At 51.9% G+C, this 16,682-nt stretch overlaps 1 protein-coding gene and 1 non-coding gene across 2 annotated transcripts in view; both read left to right on the top strand.

Annotated features, from left to right (window-relative positions):
- Positions 1 to 8,091, top strand: part of LOC146036253 (complement C4-like) — a 97,940-nt gene extending 89,849 nt beyond the window's left edge. Inside the window, exons 37-41 of the mRNA XM_083160132.1 lie at positions 4,738 to 4,827; positions 5,342 to 5,428; positions 6,110 to 6,193; positions 7,596 to 7,725; positions 7,842 to 8,091. Coding sequence (XP_083016258.1) covers positions 4,738 to 4,827; positions 5,342 to 5,428; positions 6,110 to 6,193; positions 7,596 to 7,725; positions 7,842 to 7,983 — 533 coding nt within the window. The 3' untranslated portion in view covers positions 7,984 to 8,091. The remainder of the gene's footprint in view (positions 1 to 4,737; positions 4,828 to 5,341; positions 5,429 to 6,109; positions 6,194 to 7,595; positions 7,726 to 7,841) is intronic.
- LOC146039435 (5S ribosomal RNA) lies at positions 2,336 to 2,454 on the top strand. The gene has a single exon (XR_014462941.1). It is a non-coding gene; the product is annotated as a 5S ribosomal RNA (ribosomal RNA).
- Positions 8,092 to 16,682: the final 8,591 nt, after the last annotated feature.

Raw genomic sequence — 16,682 nt, 5'->3', positions numbered from 1 at the left:
TACTTGCCGCCATTGCACGCTGCTGGAGGCTCCTGACTGCTAATGCCAGGGCTGTGCTCAAGCTTGTCCTGGTTAACTGCATATTGAATGCAGCTGCTCCCCCAGGTTCTGTGATCAGACAGTGGGGTTTAGAGCATAGTGGGACAGTATTGGGCTGTATGTAAATTAGGTCATAGCACTCCTGTGTTATATACCATAGTGTTGTTGATTGGCCTGTGGCAGCTCATCTCCTTATACTGTCTCTCTTATCCAGTGATTCTATCTCTGGTTACCTATACCTACTCTCTCTCCCTGTGTGTGTGTAGTGTATATATTGTCAGGTGGAAAGTGTATAACTCAGTTTACATTGTCATCTGAGGCCTGAGGCCATATACCCTGTTGCCTTGCCTGATGTATTTTTCCTCCGTGACATAGAGATCGTTAGATTTCTGCAATAAGCCTCTAATTGTGCAATGTGTATCTGCTGGCTGACAAAATAAAACCCCTTCTTGCTTTCTTCCAGAAAGATACTGTGTTCTCAGATTACAGTTTATGGGGGGACAGTTTGCTGCCAGCTAGGTCATACAGAGGACAGCAGGAAGTCTTATACCCTGCTATCAGGGTGACACAGAGGTCACTGCCTTACTCTGATGCACAGATACTGAGGGTAACATTGCACTGTCACATACAGAGGACAGCAGGAAGTCTTATACCCTGCTATCAGAGTGACACAGAGGTCACTCCATTAATCAAAGGCAAGGGCAGCAATGTCTAATGCAGGTAGCATGACTTGTATGTTACTAACTCATGAGTTAGCAAAGTTATCCATAGCAAGTCAATTAGAAATCACAGTGTGTGCAGCCATTACAGTTCTGGTCCAGACACTTGGTGTAAGACACCTCTGCTAACTTTTAAACCCTGTCGGAACATAGTCCAGGCCTGTTTTACCCTAATAGAGCAATAGCTCAATCAGCAACGCTCCCGTCTCTTAAGTAGACAAGGCGCACGGCTATAAGGATTCAGTCCCCACAATACCTGGGGTTATTTCATGCTCTGACAGGGCACTATGGCAAACGTCACCAACGGTGGATTCTGAAGTGTAATTTCTCCACAGGATAACCTTCGGTATTCCTGGTCATTGGAAGTTTGAACATTGCACTGTCACATACAGAGCTGGTTGTGGTGTGTACGCACAATACAATCCAGTGTGGGATCTGACTATGTAGTCGGATTTACATTAGGATCACATGCATCTAACATGCAGATCGCACATTTGAGATAATTTGACTTAGTATTCCTCCAGGCCTCTAGTAGCCTTGCACCCCAGCGGGGTAGCATTTTTGGGAGATGCAGCTGTGGAGGTGCAGTACGAACTGTGTAATGGTTAACATTACTACCTCACGGCACTGATGTCAATCTATATTCATACCACACTGGATATGCCCAATCTCATTTGAGATCACATGGGAACACCAGCTGTTGTAGATAACATGGGTTCCATTCAAACAACGCCATTACCCTAACTGGGTGGAGTTTATGTATATTCTCCACGTAATTGCGTGGGATTACTCCGGGTGCTCCCGTTTTCTCCCACAAACAATTCGGTTTGTCATTTCTTATGGTTCTCCTTTAAGTTATGTTAGCGGAGTAACACTGGCTGTAGCTTTTATAATTAAAAGCTAATATGGCCTTGACTATGCATCCCTTCAGGGACGCAATCTCACTTTGGTAGAAGTTTTACTGGTTGCCAATGTTGACGGCCTTGTTCATTTCAGCGCCACCATATGCTATATACCAATATGTTGCCTCTTAATCTGTACGACCTATTGTATAGGGGTACATGAATGCATATGTTTATGTTTGTAGGCATTTGTGTGTGTACGTGTGTGTATATATATATATATGTACATACACAATATATATATATGTGTATATATATATATATATATATATATATATATATATATATATATATATATATGTATATTAGTGGATATATATAGCGGTGCTAGGTCAGCATTCTCGCTTCTTACATTCAAACAGCGGTTCGATATAGTTTCCTGTTTGTTTGTTTTCTAATGTATCTACATACACATACATTATAACCAAAACTGATCCTTTTGGTAAATCCGTGTTTTATACACGCAACAGTACATCTTAAGACATAGACTGGATAATGCTATTATGGAAAAGATGCTTCTGTCTTGAAACCTAAGTGAAAAAGACAGTCCTGTGGGATTTCTGCAAGGTAGAACCTTGGTTTCTAGGTCACCCTGTGCAGGTCCAGTCGGGTGATGCAAAAAAGGGTGGTTTGTTATCAACCACTAGGGTGACACTTTGAGTGGGCCGGCTATGAGCCTACGGCCACACCACCCTGAACACGCCTGATCTCGTCTGATCTTGGAAGCCAAGCAGGGTCAGGCCTGGTTAGTACTTGGATGGGAGACCATCTGGGAATACCAGGTGCTGTAGGCTTAGGCCTCCCGCTTCTTCCAATGGGAGCGCAAGATCCCGGCCTTGTTGGCAAAACTATACCAACAGATGGACCCTCCCTTCGGAGGTGTTCCTGTGGTTGGTAGGCCATTGGGGTGGACCAATGGTGGTTTGATGGCTTTGCGTCACCTTTTACCAGGTCACCCTGTATGTGTCCAGGTCTCGAGACCCTGCAGGTTACAGAGTCCACGCTCTGTTATGTCAGTCCAGTGGCTATTCGTGCGGAGGTAGGCTTTTCACCATTTTTGCTCCTCCTCAAAGTAATTTGTACATTAAAAGTGGAGGTGGGGGCACCTTAATCCAGGAGAATCTGGTTCTCGGATCTGTGAACCCTGTTAGGGGTCTCTCTTATCTGTCTGCCTCTGGGGCCAGAACTGCTCACAGGGCTGTTAAGACAACCTAATTAAAAGCCACGGGATTGAATTCAATCCCAGAATTTACCGTTTGTCTAGGGTTTTGTCCTTTCGGTAGAAGTAGTGGGGGCTGGCCTCCGCCTGTTTCTTTAAAGCAACAGGGCTCAGCCTACTCCTTTGTATTCCACAGCCTATGAGCTCTGTGGTATGATCTCCGCTCATTCTTGCAGGGGGTCCTGCAGATCCAACCTCTGGTTGTTACAAACATGGTGGTTTGATAAAATCTTTCTCTGATTCTTTGGGCCCTTTAGGGCTCTTTACAAGCTAACTGGGACAACGGTTTTCCTGTTGACCGTTGCTGCTGGGTGTCTGCCCGGTAGGCTCTGTTAGGTCAATCGCCTTTCATAGTCTTTCATTCTCATAGAACGGATTCTTTGAAACGTTACTTTACACCTCACAAGGTGGTTCCTGAATTTCAAGTCATCCAGGAGATAGTGATCCCTGCCCTTTGTAGGCCGGCGGTCTCTCCTGGGCAGCAATCAACTGGAGATGGTCTGTGCTTTGCACGACTATGTACATCACGCTGTAATACTTTGGCCATCTGACTCTCTCTTTATCCACTAGAGAATTCATAAGAGGGGCTGGTCTGCTACCATGCAGACTATTGCCAGCCGATATCTGCGGTCGTTTATCAAGCAGGATTCCTTGTTCACCTCACTCTCCGTTCTTGCAGGGGTACGGGCTCATTCCACTACATCTGTGGGTGTGTTTCGGGCTTTTACAGGTGGTGCAACGGCAGAGCAACTTGGCAAGGCGGCAACTTGGTCGTCTGCCAACGATTTCTTACGCTTTTTTTGCGTTTGTTATGTTTGCCTCTCAGAACTCGGCATTCGTCCAGAATATACTGGCCGCGGCACAGGCGCGTCCCCACCCTTAGGTGGCTGCTTTAGGACATCCCAATGTAATCCCTCTGGCCCCTGACGTCTGCCGCAGAAGAAACTGAGATTTATGTCTTACCTGTTAAATCTCTTTCTTCGAGGACGTCAGGGGCCACAGGGATCCCTCCCTGCCGCGCCTGCTTCATGGTATTGAAGTTCATAGTTCCTCCGTTGAGTGAACTTAGTTAAAAGTTCCTTTGTTGAGGTACTTATACATGTCACAGTTATGGTTCCTCTGTTGAGCAACCACACACACATATATTTGTTGAATGTGTTACTGTATGGGTTTCTCTTCCTTCTATCTTGTCTCCTGCCTGGCTTTGGAAAAAACTGAAAGTAAGCTAGCCTAGGAGGCGGGGTAGAGGAGGGAGGAGCCAGGGCTGTCTCTGGGCAGTCCAGAAGTTTTATCCTTTCTGGTGCTGGAAAGGTCGTGACCTCACTCTCTACCCAATGTAATCCCTGTGGCCCCTGACGTCCTCGAAGAAAGAGATTTAACAGGTAAGACATAAATCTCAGTTTCGCCCCCCGCCGCAACCCCGCCACCTCGCTGACCCCCCCTCTCCCTCTCCCTTGGGCTTACCTTCTTGCAGGTCCTCCTGGACCCCGGAAGGTAAGCCCTTCCTCCCCCTAGAAACGCAGCCGGACGTCCTTCCGGCTGCAGGGGGAGGAGGAGGCGCCGGGGACAGCCTGCTTAGCTGTCCCCAGCGTGTAGGCAGCAGGAGGCGGCAGGGAGGAGACGGAGATCCCCCGCAGACCACAGTACAGGTATCGCGGGGGGTCTCCGTTACCGAACCGCAATGCCAGCCGCATATGTTAGTACATATGCGCTGGCATTGCGGCGGACAGCCGGCGAAAGGCGGCAATGTATATTAATACATCCCGCCCTTAAACTATTGATTTATTGGGAAGCAATGCATGTAATTAGATTCATCAATGTCTCTTGATTACTCATATTTCTATATCACTCCTCACAGAGAATCAATGCAGAGTGTTCTACGGTGCCCCATCTACTGCAGCCTTCATTACCACGCTGTGCTCAGAGGATGTCTGCCAGTGTGCCGAAGGTGAGAGAATGCCTCATGTGCTATTTAATAATTAGCACGTGTGTGTATGTGTGTGTATATATATATATATATATATATATATATATATATATATATATATATATATATATATATATATATGTGCGTGTGTGTGTGTGTATATACACATACTGTATAGATAGATAGATAGATAGTTGGTTAACTGGTTGAATTTCTTTATGAACGTACAAGAACTGTAATTGTAAGTATAAGCTGGAGGCTGATTGGTGGAGCTCCTATTCCACCAATCAGTGAAGAGAATTCAGCATCACCGCTGCATTACATCTCTCCTGCGGCAGCGGATGCTGGTTTGGACTATAGGTGATTGGCAGAGATGCTGGCTGCCACCAATTCCTTTCATTATAGATTGTAATTTATTATGACAAATAAAATGAATCACCATCTGTGGAGATAAATCTGTAGATATTGGTAAATACAGAGGAGAGTGTTTGGATACAGAAGTGCAATATTGTGACTGTTATTGTATGTAATACAGGTCCGTGTCCCACGGCAAAGCAAACTCTGAAACTGCAAGAACCAAATCGCCAGGAATTTGCCTGCTACAGTCCCAGAGTGGCATACGGTGAGATGACTGGCAGGGGGGGTGAGATGACTGGCAGGGGGGTGAGATGACTGGCAGGGGGGTGAGATGACTGGCAGGGGGGTGAGATGACTGGCAGGGGGGTGAGATGACTGGCAGGGGGTGAGATGACTGGCAGGGGTGAGATGACTGTCAGGGGGTGAGATGACTGGTAGAGGGAGGAGATGACTGGTAAAGGGAGGAGAGGACTGGCAGGGGGTTAGATGACTGACAGGGGGTTAGATGACTGACAGGGGGTTAGATGACTGACAGGAGGTGAGATGACCGGCAGGGGGGTGATGACCGGCAGGGGGTTAGATGACCGACAGGGGGTGAGATGACTGGCAGGGGGGAGTGATGACTGGCAGTGGGGAGTGATGACCGGCAGGGGGTTAGATGATTGACAGGGGGTTAGATGATTGACAGGGGGTTAGATGATTGACAGGGGGTTAGATGACTGAACAGGGGGTTAGATGACTGACAGGGGGTGAGATGACTGGCAGGGGGGTGAGATGACTGGCAGGGGGGTGAGATGACTGATAGAGGGAGGAGATGACTGGTAAAGGGAGGAGAGGACTGACAGGGGGTTAGGTGAATGACAGGGGGTTACATGACTGACAGGGGGCTGAGCTGCTTGTTACCATCACATCACATTACATGAAAATAAATAATATTTTAATGCAGGGTTCCGAGTGAACGTGGAAGAAGTGAATCAGGAAGGCTCGTTCACTGTCTATAAAGCTAAAATTGTTGAAGTTCTGCGGAAAAGTAAGTTATCCGCCCCAAACACCTCTGTATTAGTGCACAGTGCATTACTATGGTTACACAGTCACCTCTGTATTAGTGCACAGTGCCTTGCTATGGTTACACAGTCACCTCTGTATTAGTGCACAGTGCATTGCTATGGTTACACAGTCACCTCTGTATTAGTGCACAGTGCCTTGCTATGGTTACACAGTCACCTCTGTATTAGTGCACAGTGCATTGCTATGGTTACACAGTCACCTCTGTATTAGTGCACAGTGCCTTGCTATGGTTACACAGTCACCTCTTTATTAGTGCACAGTGCATTGCTATGGTTACACAGTCACCTCTGTATTAGTGCACAGTGCATCACTACGGTTACACAGTCACCTCTGTAATAGTGCACAGTGCAGTGTTTATGTTGTTGCTATGGTTACACAGTCACCTGTAATAAGATTATGAATTATGACTGTCTCCAGGAGTTCCTGTCGTACACTTCACAACAGTTTAATGAAGGCCGGAATAATTCATTGTTCTGTTGGGAGCAGGGTCACAGACCCGTGGACTTATGGGCCGATTCTGGGTCACACAAAGTGAAACGAATTCGATAGTGGGGGCACTTTTGCACATGTGCAAACCCCGACTGCGAATTACTGTCACTGGGCCGTTCGCAGAGGGGAGGGAGGGAAGGGGGCAGACAGGGGTGGTGGCAGCGGTGGGATATGGGAATGCCCAGTGTTTCATGGGCTTCACCATGTGGGCAGGGCCGATGCCTGCCGGTGGTGGGAGGCTGATATAAGTCAGTTGGGACTGACATATTTGTGAAGGCAGGAGAAATTATTCCATGGTTGCCGACCACCAAATTATTTATCCTGCTGCGGGCACATATACGAGGGGATGCGTCTTCGTAACACATTCCCTCGCATGGATGCGAGGGGAAACTGCGATGGGGGGGCCGAGATTCCCCAGGGCGGCGTCACATCGACTTAGTAAGCTGCGAGCTTCGCAGCTTACCAAGTCAAATAGAATGACCCGCTTAGTCTCGGGGTGTTTTCGTTCACACATGCAGAAATCCTGGGCTGATGTGCGTTCATGTGCACACACCCGGGAAACAGCTGCATGTGTGAGATGGGTGTGAGCGGGGTGTGAGAGGGGTGTGAGAGGGGTGTGAGCGAGGTGTGAGCGGGGTGTGAGAGGGGTGTGAGCGAGGTGTGAGAGGAGTGTGAGAGGGGTGTGAGCGAGGTGTGAAAGGGGTGTGAGCGAGGTGTGAGAGGGGTGTGAGCGGGGTGTGAGCGGGGTGTGAGCGAGGTGTGAGCGAGGTGTGAGAGGGGTGTGAGAGGGGTGTGAGGGGTGTAAGTGTGCTCTTTAAAAGAAAAAAAATACCACAGCACAAATGATGGACCATTCCTCCCTTTCACCTCTCCAGATGCGGATGAGAACATTGCTAAGGGAGAAATCCGGTACTTCTACCAACGCACGGCATGCAAAATGCGCCTTGCCACAAAGGAATACCTGATTATGGGGCAGGATGGACACACCAAGGACGAGAATGGAGGGTGCGTGACCCATAATCACTGCTACGCTCGTGTTTCCTTATCCGTGTCTTGATACATGTTTTCCTGTCATTTTCCTCTCCATCTAATTTCTTTTTGCCCCCCATTCCCTCATCCAGGGTGAGATATTTCCTGGAGAACACTTCGTGGATCGAGGAACTGGCCAGTCCTGAGTCCTGCAAGGCCACCCGTTACCGCAACAAGTGCACCAATGTGAATAACTTCATGGACAACTATAACAAGAATGGCTGCATGGTGTAACCATCCCTCACTAATCGTCCTTTTGTATCAAAAAACAATTAACTCGTGCCTTTATATTCTTCATATAATCAGCTTCTGTAATAAACCAATAAATCAGTTTTATAATCATTGGTTTGGTAATAATTGAGCAGTTGTATCATTTCCTCGGAGACAGTCTTGCAAGAATATGATGATCAATACATCTGCTCAGGGGTGAATTAAGGGGCCAGGCCTGCCCCTAGGCAGAGCCGAATTTTCCATTAGGCACGTGAGGCACGTGCCTAGGGGCGGCACATGTTTGGGGGCGGCACTTGGATGACTGTGATAGTACTGTCAGCCCAAAATGTACCAAAATATCCACTGTAGTGTACAGGTTGAGTATCCCGTATCCAAAATGCTCGGGACCAGGAGAATTTTGGATAACGGATTATTCCGTATTTCAGAATATTTTAATATTTCACGGATGTATTTTGAGGTATCTTGCATTTATGTTGTATAAACACATCAAACACATGAAATGCACACAAATATATTTTATTTGTTCAAAAAACAAGGTTTCAAGAACATGAAAAAAATTTGTGTACTATCTCAGATATTGAATTTGAATGCCAAGCAATCATTGTCTTGTACATATATAGTGCCAGTTACATATCATGTCCCCAGTAGTGCTGTTACAGATGTCCCCAGTAAGTTTTTAACAAAAACAATTTTTTTTTTACTTTCTGGAATGTATGGTTTTCGGAATAATTCGGATAAGGGATATTCGGATACGGGATACTCAACCTGTACCATATTCCATCTTAAATAGAGTGTAAATGGATAGGACATGCAGATACTGCCCCTGGAACCTGTCCTACTTAGTAAATATGGGGGCTTATAAGTAATCAATAAAAATAATACAATTTGGTGCGAACATTATTGTTGTGCCTAGGGGCGCCCTCATCCCTAAATCCGCCCCTGCCTCTAGGAACAACTTTATTGATACCTCTCATAAAGCCACAACATCACACTGCCTCCACACAGCCCCCCTCCTCACACATCACATTGCATCCACACAGCCACCCTCCTCACACATCACACAGCCTCCACACAGCCCCCCTCCTCACAGATCACACTGCCGCCACACAGCCCCCTCCTCACAGATCACACTGCCTCCACACAGCCCCCCTCCTCACAGATCACACTGCCGCCACACAGCCCCCCCCTCACAGATCACACTGCTTCCACACAGACCCCTCCTCACAGATCACACTGCATCCACACAGCCCTCCACCTCACAGATCACACTGCCTCCACACAGCCCCCCTCCTCACACATCACACTGCATCCACACAGCTGCCCTCCTCACACATCACACAGCCTCCACACAGCCCTCCTCCTCACAAATCACACAGCTCCCACACAGCCCCCTCCTCACAGATCACACCTCACAGATCACACAGCCCCCCTCCTCACAGATCACACTGCACCCACACAGCCGCCCTCCTCACACATCACACAGCCTCCACACAGTCCTCCTCCTCACAGATCACACTGCCGCCACACAGCCCCATACCTCCCAACTGTCACGATTCGGGTCCTGTCCCGACGTCCCACCCGCGGCAGGCATTGTCCCGCTGCGGGGGGTGGCAGTTGGGAGACCCCCCAATCTAGTAGCATAAGCCGCACCCTCATTTGCATACGCCCCGCCCCCTTTTCGGGCGCTCGCGCAGCTTCGCCGCGCGAGCGTCCCTATTTCATCCGGACACAAGTTGGGAGGTATGCAGCCCCCTCCTCACAGATCACACTGCTTCCACACAGACCCCTCCTCACAGATCACACTGCCTCCACACAGCCCCCCTCCTCACACATCACACTGCATCCTTACAGCCGCCCTCCTCACACATCACACAGCCCCCCTCCTCACAGATCACACTGCCGCCACACAGCCCCCCCTCACAGATCACACTGCTTCCACACAGACCCCTCCTCACAGATCACACTGCATCCACACAGCCCTCCACCTCACAGATCATACTGCCTCCACACAGCCCCCTCCTCACAGATCACACTGCTTCCACACAGACCCCTCCTCACAGATCACACTGCCTCCACACAGCCCCCCTCCTCACACATCACACTGCATCCTTACAGCCGCCCTCCTCACACATCACACAGCCCCCCTCCTCACAGATCACACTGCCGCCACACAGCCTCCCCTCACAGATCACACTGCTTCCACACAGACCCCTCCTCACAGATCACACTGCATCCACACAGCCCTCCACCTCACAGATCATACTGCCTCCACACAGCCCTCCTCCTCACAGATCACACAGCCTCCACACAGCCCCCTCCTTACAGATCACACTGGCTCCACACAGCCCTCCACCTCACAGATCACACAGCCTCCACACAGCCCCCCTCCTCACAGATCACACTGCACCCACACAGCCGCCCTCTTCACACATCACACAGCCCTCCTCCTCACAGATCACACTGCCGCCACACAGCCCCCTCCTCACAGATCACACTGCATCCACACAGCACCACTCCTCACAGATCACACTGCCTCCACACAGCCCCCCTCCTCACACATCACACTGCATCCACACAGCCGCCCTCCTCACACATCACACAGCCCCCCTCCTCACAGATCACACTGCCGCCAAACAGCCCCCTCCTCACAGATCACACTGCCTCCACACAGCCCCCCTCCTCACATATCACACTGCATCCACACAGCCCCCCTCCTCAAACATCACACTGCCTCGACACAGCCCCCCTCTGCACAGATCGCACTGCCTCCACACAGCCCCCTCCTCACAGATCACACTGCATCCACACAGCCCCCTCCTCACAGATCACTGCATCCACACTGCCCCCCTCCTCACATATCACTGCATCCAAACAGCCCTCCTCCAACAGATCACACTGCCTCCCCACAGCCCCCCTCCTCACATATCACTGCATCCACACAGCCCCCCTCCTCACATATCACTGCATCCACACAGCCCTCCTCCAACAGATCACACTGCCTCCCCACAGCCCCCCTCCTCACATATCACTGCATCCACACACCCCCTCTCCTCACATATCACTGCATCTACACAGCCCCCTCCTCACCGATCACACTGCATCCACACAGACCTCCTCCTCACAGGTCACAGTGTCTCCACACAGCCCCCCTCCTCACCCGATCACACTGCATCCACACAGACCCCCTTCTCACAGATCACACTGCCTCCACACAGCCCCCCTCCTCACAGGTCACATTGCCTCCACACAGCCCCCCTCCTCACCGATCACACTGCCTCCACACAGCTCCCCTCCTCACAGATCACACTGCATCCATACAGAATCCCTCCTCACAGTTTACACTGCATCCACACAGACCCCCTCCTCACAGATCACACTGCATCCACACAGCCCTCCTCCTCACAGATCACACTGCCTCCACACAGCCCCCGCCTCACAGATCACACTGCCGCCACACAGCTCCCTCCTCACAGATCACACTGCCTCCACACAGCCCCCCTCCTCACAGACCACACTGCCTCCACATAGACCCCCTCCTCACAGATCACACTGCCTCCACATAGCCCCCCTCCTCACAGATCACACAGCCTCCACACAGCCCTCCTCCTCACAGTTCACACTGCCTCCACACAGCGCCCCTCCTTACAGACCAATAACTGCAAAATATCCACTGTACTGTACCATATTCTATCTTAAATAGAGTGGAAATGGATAGGACATGCAGATACTGCCCATGTAAACTGTCCTACTTAGTAAATATGGGGGCTTATAAGTAATCAATAAAAATAATACAATTAGGCGAGGGTGGGGGGGGGGGGGGGCGAACACAGGGCTGGCAACAGAAATCTTGGGGCCCTGTACAATTATATTTCTGGGGCCCCTACCTAATCCCAAATCCACACAACCCTCTTCTGTACGAGCCTCATTTAACCTTTTGCTGCTCCAGATCCTGCTTTCAGGTGCAGACTTCTCTCGTTCTCAGTCCTGTTGTCCAGCCTCCTGGCTGCTGCTTTCTGCTGGCCTGTCACTTTCACAAAAGAACGCCCAGCACTACAAGCAGGCACGGAACAGACGACCCGTGCATGTGCTATAAAGTACAGGAGACAGAGGCTACAGTGCCAGCAGCGGGTATGGCTGTGCACATGAGGCAACAGGCCATGTGCACACACAGAGTAGATGGCTCTGAGCACCAAACGGCAAGGCACACACACAGTAGACAGCAGTGGCACACAGTGAGTCAGTCAGACTCACCCACACACAGATGGTACACAGTAGACGGCCTGGCCCCGAGGGTCACTGACAGGCCAGTGGCCATGATGGGGCATGGAAGCTCTGGGGCCCTTGAGATTGCTGGGGCCCGTCACACTTGTCCCCCTTGACCCCCCCTGTCGCCTGCCCTGGGCGAACATTATTGTTGTGCCTAGGGGCGCCCTCATCCCTAAATCCGCCCCTGCCCCTAGGAACAACTTTATTGATACCTCTCATAACGCCACAACATCACACTGCCTACACACAGCCCCCCTCCTCACACATCACACTGCATCCACACAGCCACCCTCCTCACACATCACACAGCCTCCACACAGCCCCCCTCCTCACAGATCACACTGTCGCCACACAGCCCCCTCCTCACAGATCACACTGCCTCCACACAGCCCCCCTCCTCACAGATCACACTGCCTCCACACAGCCCCCCTCCTCACAGATCACACTGCTGCCACACAGCCCCCTCCTCACAGATCACACTGCCTCCACACAGCCCCCCACCTCACATATCACACTGCACCCACACAGCCGCCCTCCTCACAGATCACACTGCATCCACACAGCCCTCCACCTCATAGATCACACTGCCTCCACACAGCCCCCCTCCTCACATATCACACTGCACCCACACAGCCGCCCTCCTCACACATCACACAGCCTCCACACAGCCCTCCTCCTCACAGATCACACTGCTGCCACACAGCCCCCCTCCTCACACATCACACTGCATCCACACAGCCCCCTTCCTCACAGATCACACTGCCGCCACACAGCCCCCTCCTCACAGATAACACTGCTTCCACACAGACCCCTCCTCACAGATCACACTGCTTCCACACAGCCCTCCACCTCACAGATCACACTGCCTCCACACAGCCCCCCTCCTCACAGATCACACTGCCTCCACACAGCCCCCCTCCTCACAGATCACACTGCATCCACACAGCCCCCTCCTCACAGATCACTCTGCCACCGCACAGCCCCCCTCCTCACCCGATCACACTGCCTGCACACAGCCACCTTCTCACAGACCACACTGCCTCCCCACAGCCCCCCTCCTCACATATCACTGCATCCACACAGCCCCCCTCCTCACATATCACTGCATCCACACAGCCCTCCTCCTCACAGATCACACTGCCTCCCCACAGCCCCCCTCCTCACATATCACTGCATCCACACAGCCCCCCTCCTCACCGATCACACTGCATCCACACAGACCCCCTCCTCACAGGTCACATTGTCTCCACACAGCCCCCCTTCTCACCCGATCACACTGCATCCACACAGACCCCCTCCTTACAGATCACACTGCCTCCACACAGCCCCCCTCCTCACAGGTCACATTGCCTCCACACAGCCCCCCTCCTCACCGATCACACTGCCTCCACACAGCCCCCCTCCTCACAGATCACACTGCATCCACACAGAATCCCACCTCACAGTTTACACTGCATTCACACAGACCTCCTCCTCACAGATCACACTGCATCCACACAGCCCTCCTCCTCACAGATCACACTACCTCCACACAGCCCCCGCCTCACAGATCACACTGCCGCCACACAGCCCCCTCCTCACAGATCACACTGCCTCCACACAGCCCCCCTCCTCACAGATCACACAGCCTCCACACAGCCCCCCTCCTCACACATCACACAGCCCCCCTCCTCACAGATCACACTGCCTGCATGCAGCCCCCCTCCTCACAGACCACACTGCCTCCACATAGCCCCCCTCCTCACAGATCACACAGCCCCCCTCCTCACAGTTCACACTGCCTCCACACAGCGCCCCTCCTTACAGACCACACTGCCTCCACACAGCCCCCCTCCTCACAGTTCACACTGCCTCCACACAGCCCCCCTCCTCACAGTTCACACTGCCTCCACACAGCCCCCCTCCTCACAGTTCACACTGCCTCCACACAGCCCCCCTCCTCACAGACCACGCTGCCTCCACACAGCCCCCTCCTCACAGATCACACTGCCTCCACACATCCCCCTCCTCACAGATCACACTGCCTCCACACAGCCCTCCTCCTCACAGATCACACTGCCTCCACACAGCCCCCTCCTCACAGATCACACTGACTGCCTACACACAGCTCCCCTCCTCACAGATCACACTGCCTCCACACAGCCCCCTCCTCACAGATCACACTGACTGCCTCCACACAGCTCCCCTCCTCACAGATCACACTGCCTCCACACAGCCCCCTCCTCACAGATCACACTGCCTCCACACAGCCCCCTCCTCACGATAACGATATAATTAATGATATACTGTGCACCTGCAAGCCCCCCGCCTTCCCCCTGTCATCCTGGTTCCCTAGGCTGCAGCCTAGTCAGCCTATTGGCTAATCAGGCCCTGGTCGTGCCCTCTGTACAAACTGAAAGTAACTGCTGGAAAGTCCCTGTGATGCCTGCGTCTACTTCAGTCTCTATAAACAGATTGTGCAAGTGACAAATAATACATTGCATGGGAGGTGTTCTGAGCCCTGGAGAGAGCTAAAGTAGCTCTCATTTTTCAAACACAGCCAGTAACATGGCAGTTAGGTGCTGATGTTTCATCTCTTTCCACATTATCTCTCTGCAATGCACACACAGCCCCCCTTCTCACCCGCTCACACTGCATCCACACAGACCCCCTCCTTACAGATCACACTGCCTCCACACAGCCCCCCTCCTCACAGGTCACATTGCCTCCACACAGCCCCCCTCCTCACCGATCACACTGCCTCCACACAGCCCCCCTCCTCACAGATCACACTGCATCCACACAGAATCCCACCTCACAGTTTACACTGCATTCACACAGACCTCCTCCTCACAGATCACACTGCATCCACACAGCCCTCCTACTCACAGATCACACTACCTCCACACAGCCCCCGCCTCACAGATCACACTGCCGCCACACAGCCCCCTCCTCACAGATCACACTGCCTCCACACAGCCCCCCTCCTCACAGATCACACAGCCTCCACACAGCCCCCCTCCTCACACATCACACAGCCCCCCTCCTCACAGATCACACTGCCTGCATGCAGCCCCCCTCCTCACAGACCACACTGCCTCCACATAGCCCCCCTCCTCACAGATCACACAGCCCCCCTCCTCACAGTTCACACTGCCTCCACACAGCGCCCCTCCTTACAGACCACACTGCCTCCACACAGCCCCCCTCCTCACAGTTCACACTGCCTCCACACAGCCCCCCTCCTCACAGTTCACACTGCTTTCACACAGCCCCCCTCCTCACAGTTCACACTGCCTCCACACAGCCCCCCTCCTCACAGACCACGCTGCCTCCACACAGCCCCCTCCTCACAGATCACACTGCCTCCACACATCCCCCTCCTCACAGATCACACTGCCTCCACACAGCCCCCCTCCTCACAGTTCACACTGCCTCCACACAGCCCCCTCCTCACAGATCACACTGCCTCCACACAGCCCCCCTCCTCACAGTTCACACTGCCTCCACACAGCCCCCCTCCTCACAGTTCACACTGCCTCCACACAGCCCCCCTCCTCACAGACCACGCTGCCTCCACACAGCCCCCTCCTCACAGATCACACTGCCTCCACACATCCCCCTCCTCACAGATCACACTGCCTCCACACAGCCCTCCTCCTCACAGATCACACTGCCTCCACACAGCCCCCTCCTCACAGATCACACTGACTGCCTACACACAGCTCCCCTCCTCACAGATCACACTGCCTCCACACAGCCCCCTCCTCACAGATCACACTGCCTCCACACAGCCCCCTCCTCACGATAACGATATAATTAATGATATACTGTGCACCTGCAAGCCCCCCACCTTCCCCCTGTCATCCTGGTTCCCTAGGCTGCAGCCTAGTCAGCCTATTGGCTAATCAGGCCCTGGTCGTGCCCTCTGTACAAACTGAAAGTAACTGCTGGAAAGTCCCTGTGATGCTGCCTGCGTCTACTTCAGTCTCTATAAACAGATTGTGCAAGTGACAAATAATACATTGCATGGGAGGTGTTCTGAGCCCTGGAGAGAGCTAAAGTAGCTCTCATTTTTCAAACACAGCCAGTAACATGGCAGTTAGGTGCTGATGTTTCATCTCTTTCCACATTATCTCTCTGCAATGCTAAGTACATCTACCCAATTTGATTTCAAGTTTAAGTCTTTTATAAAACAACATTATGCTGTGTGTGTGTGTATATATATATATATATATAGATATATATACACTGAAAAGTCACATGACGTCAGTGGCCACCCACTGAACGGACATCGGCGTGTAGCGGAAAAGTCATTTGAATGAATTCTCCTGTGTGCGGGTGCATGCGAGCCAATATGAAAGCTTAAGGCCCCCCATACACTAGCCGATTTTGGTCAGATTTCATCCAGATCAGTCGGATCTGGCCGAAATCGGACCAAAATCGGCTAGTTTTGA

The sequence above is a fragment of the Crinia signifera genome, chromosome 9, assembly GCF_055691185.1.
Source record: "Crinia signifera chromosome 9, ASM5569118v1, whole genome shotgun sequence".
NCBI lineage: Eukaryota > Metazoa > Chordata > Amphibia > Anura > Myobatrachidae > Crinia > Crinia signifera.
The sequence above is the reverse complement of the archived record's forward strand: the minus strand, read 5'-3'. Positions and strand labels throughout refer to the sequence as shown.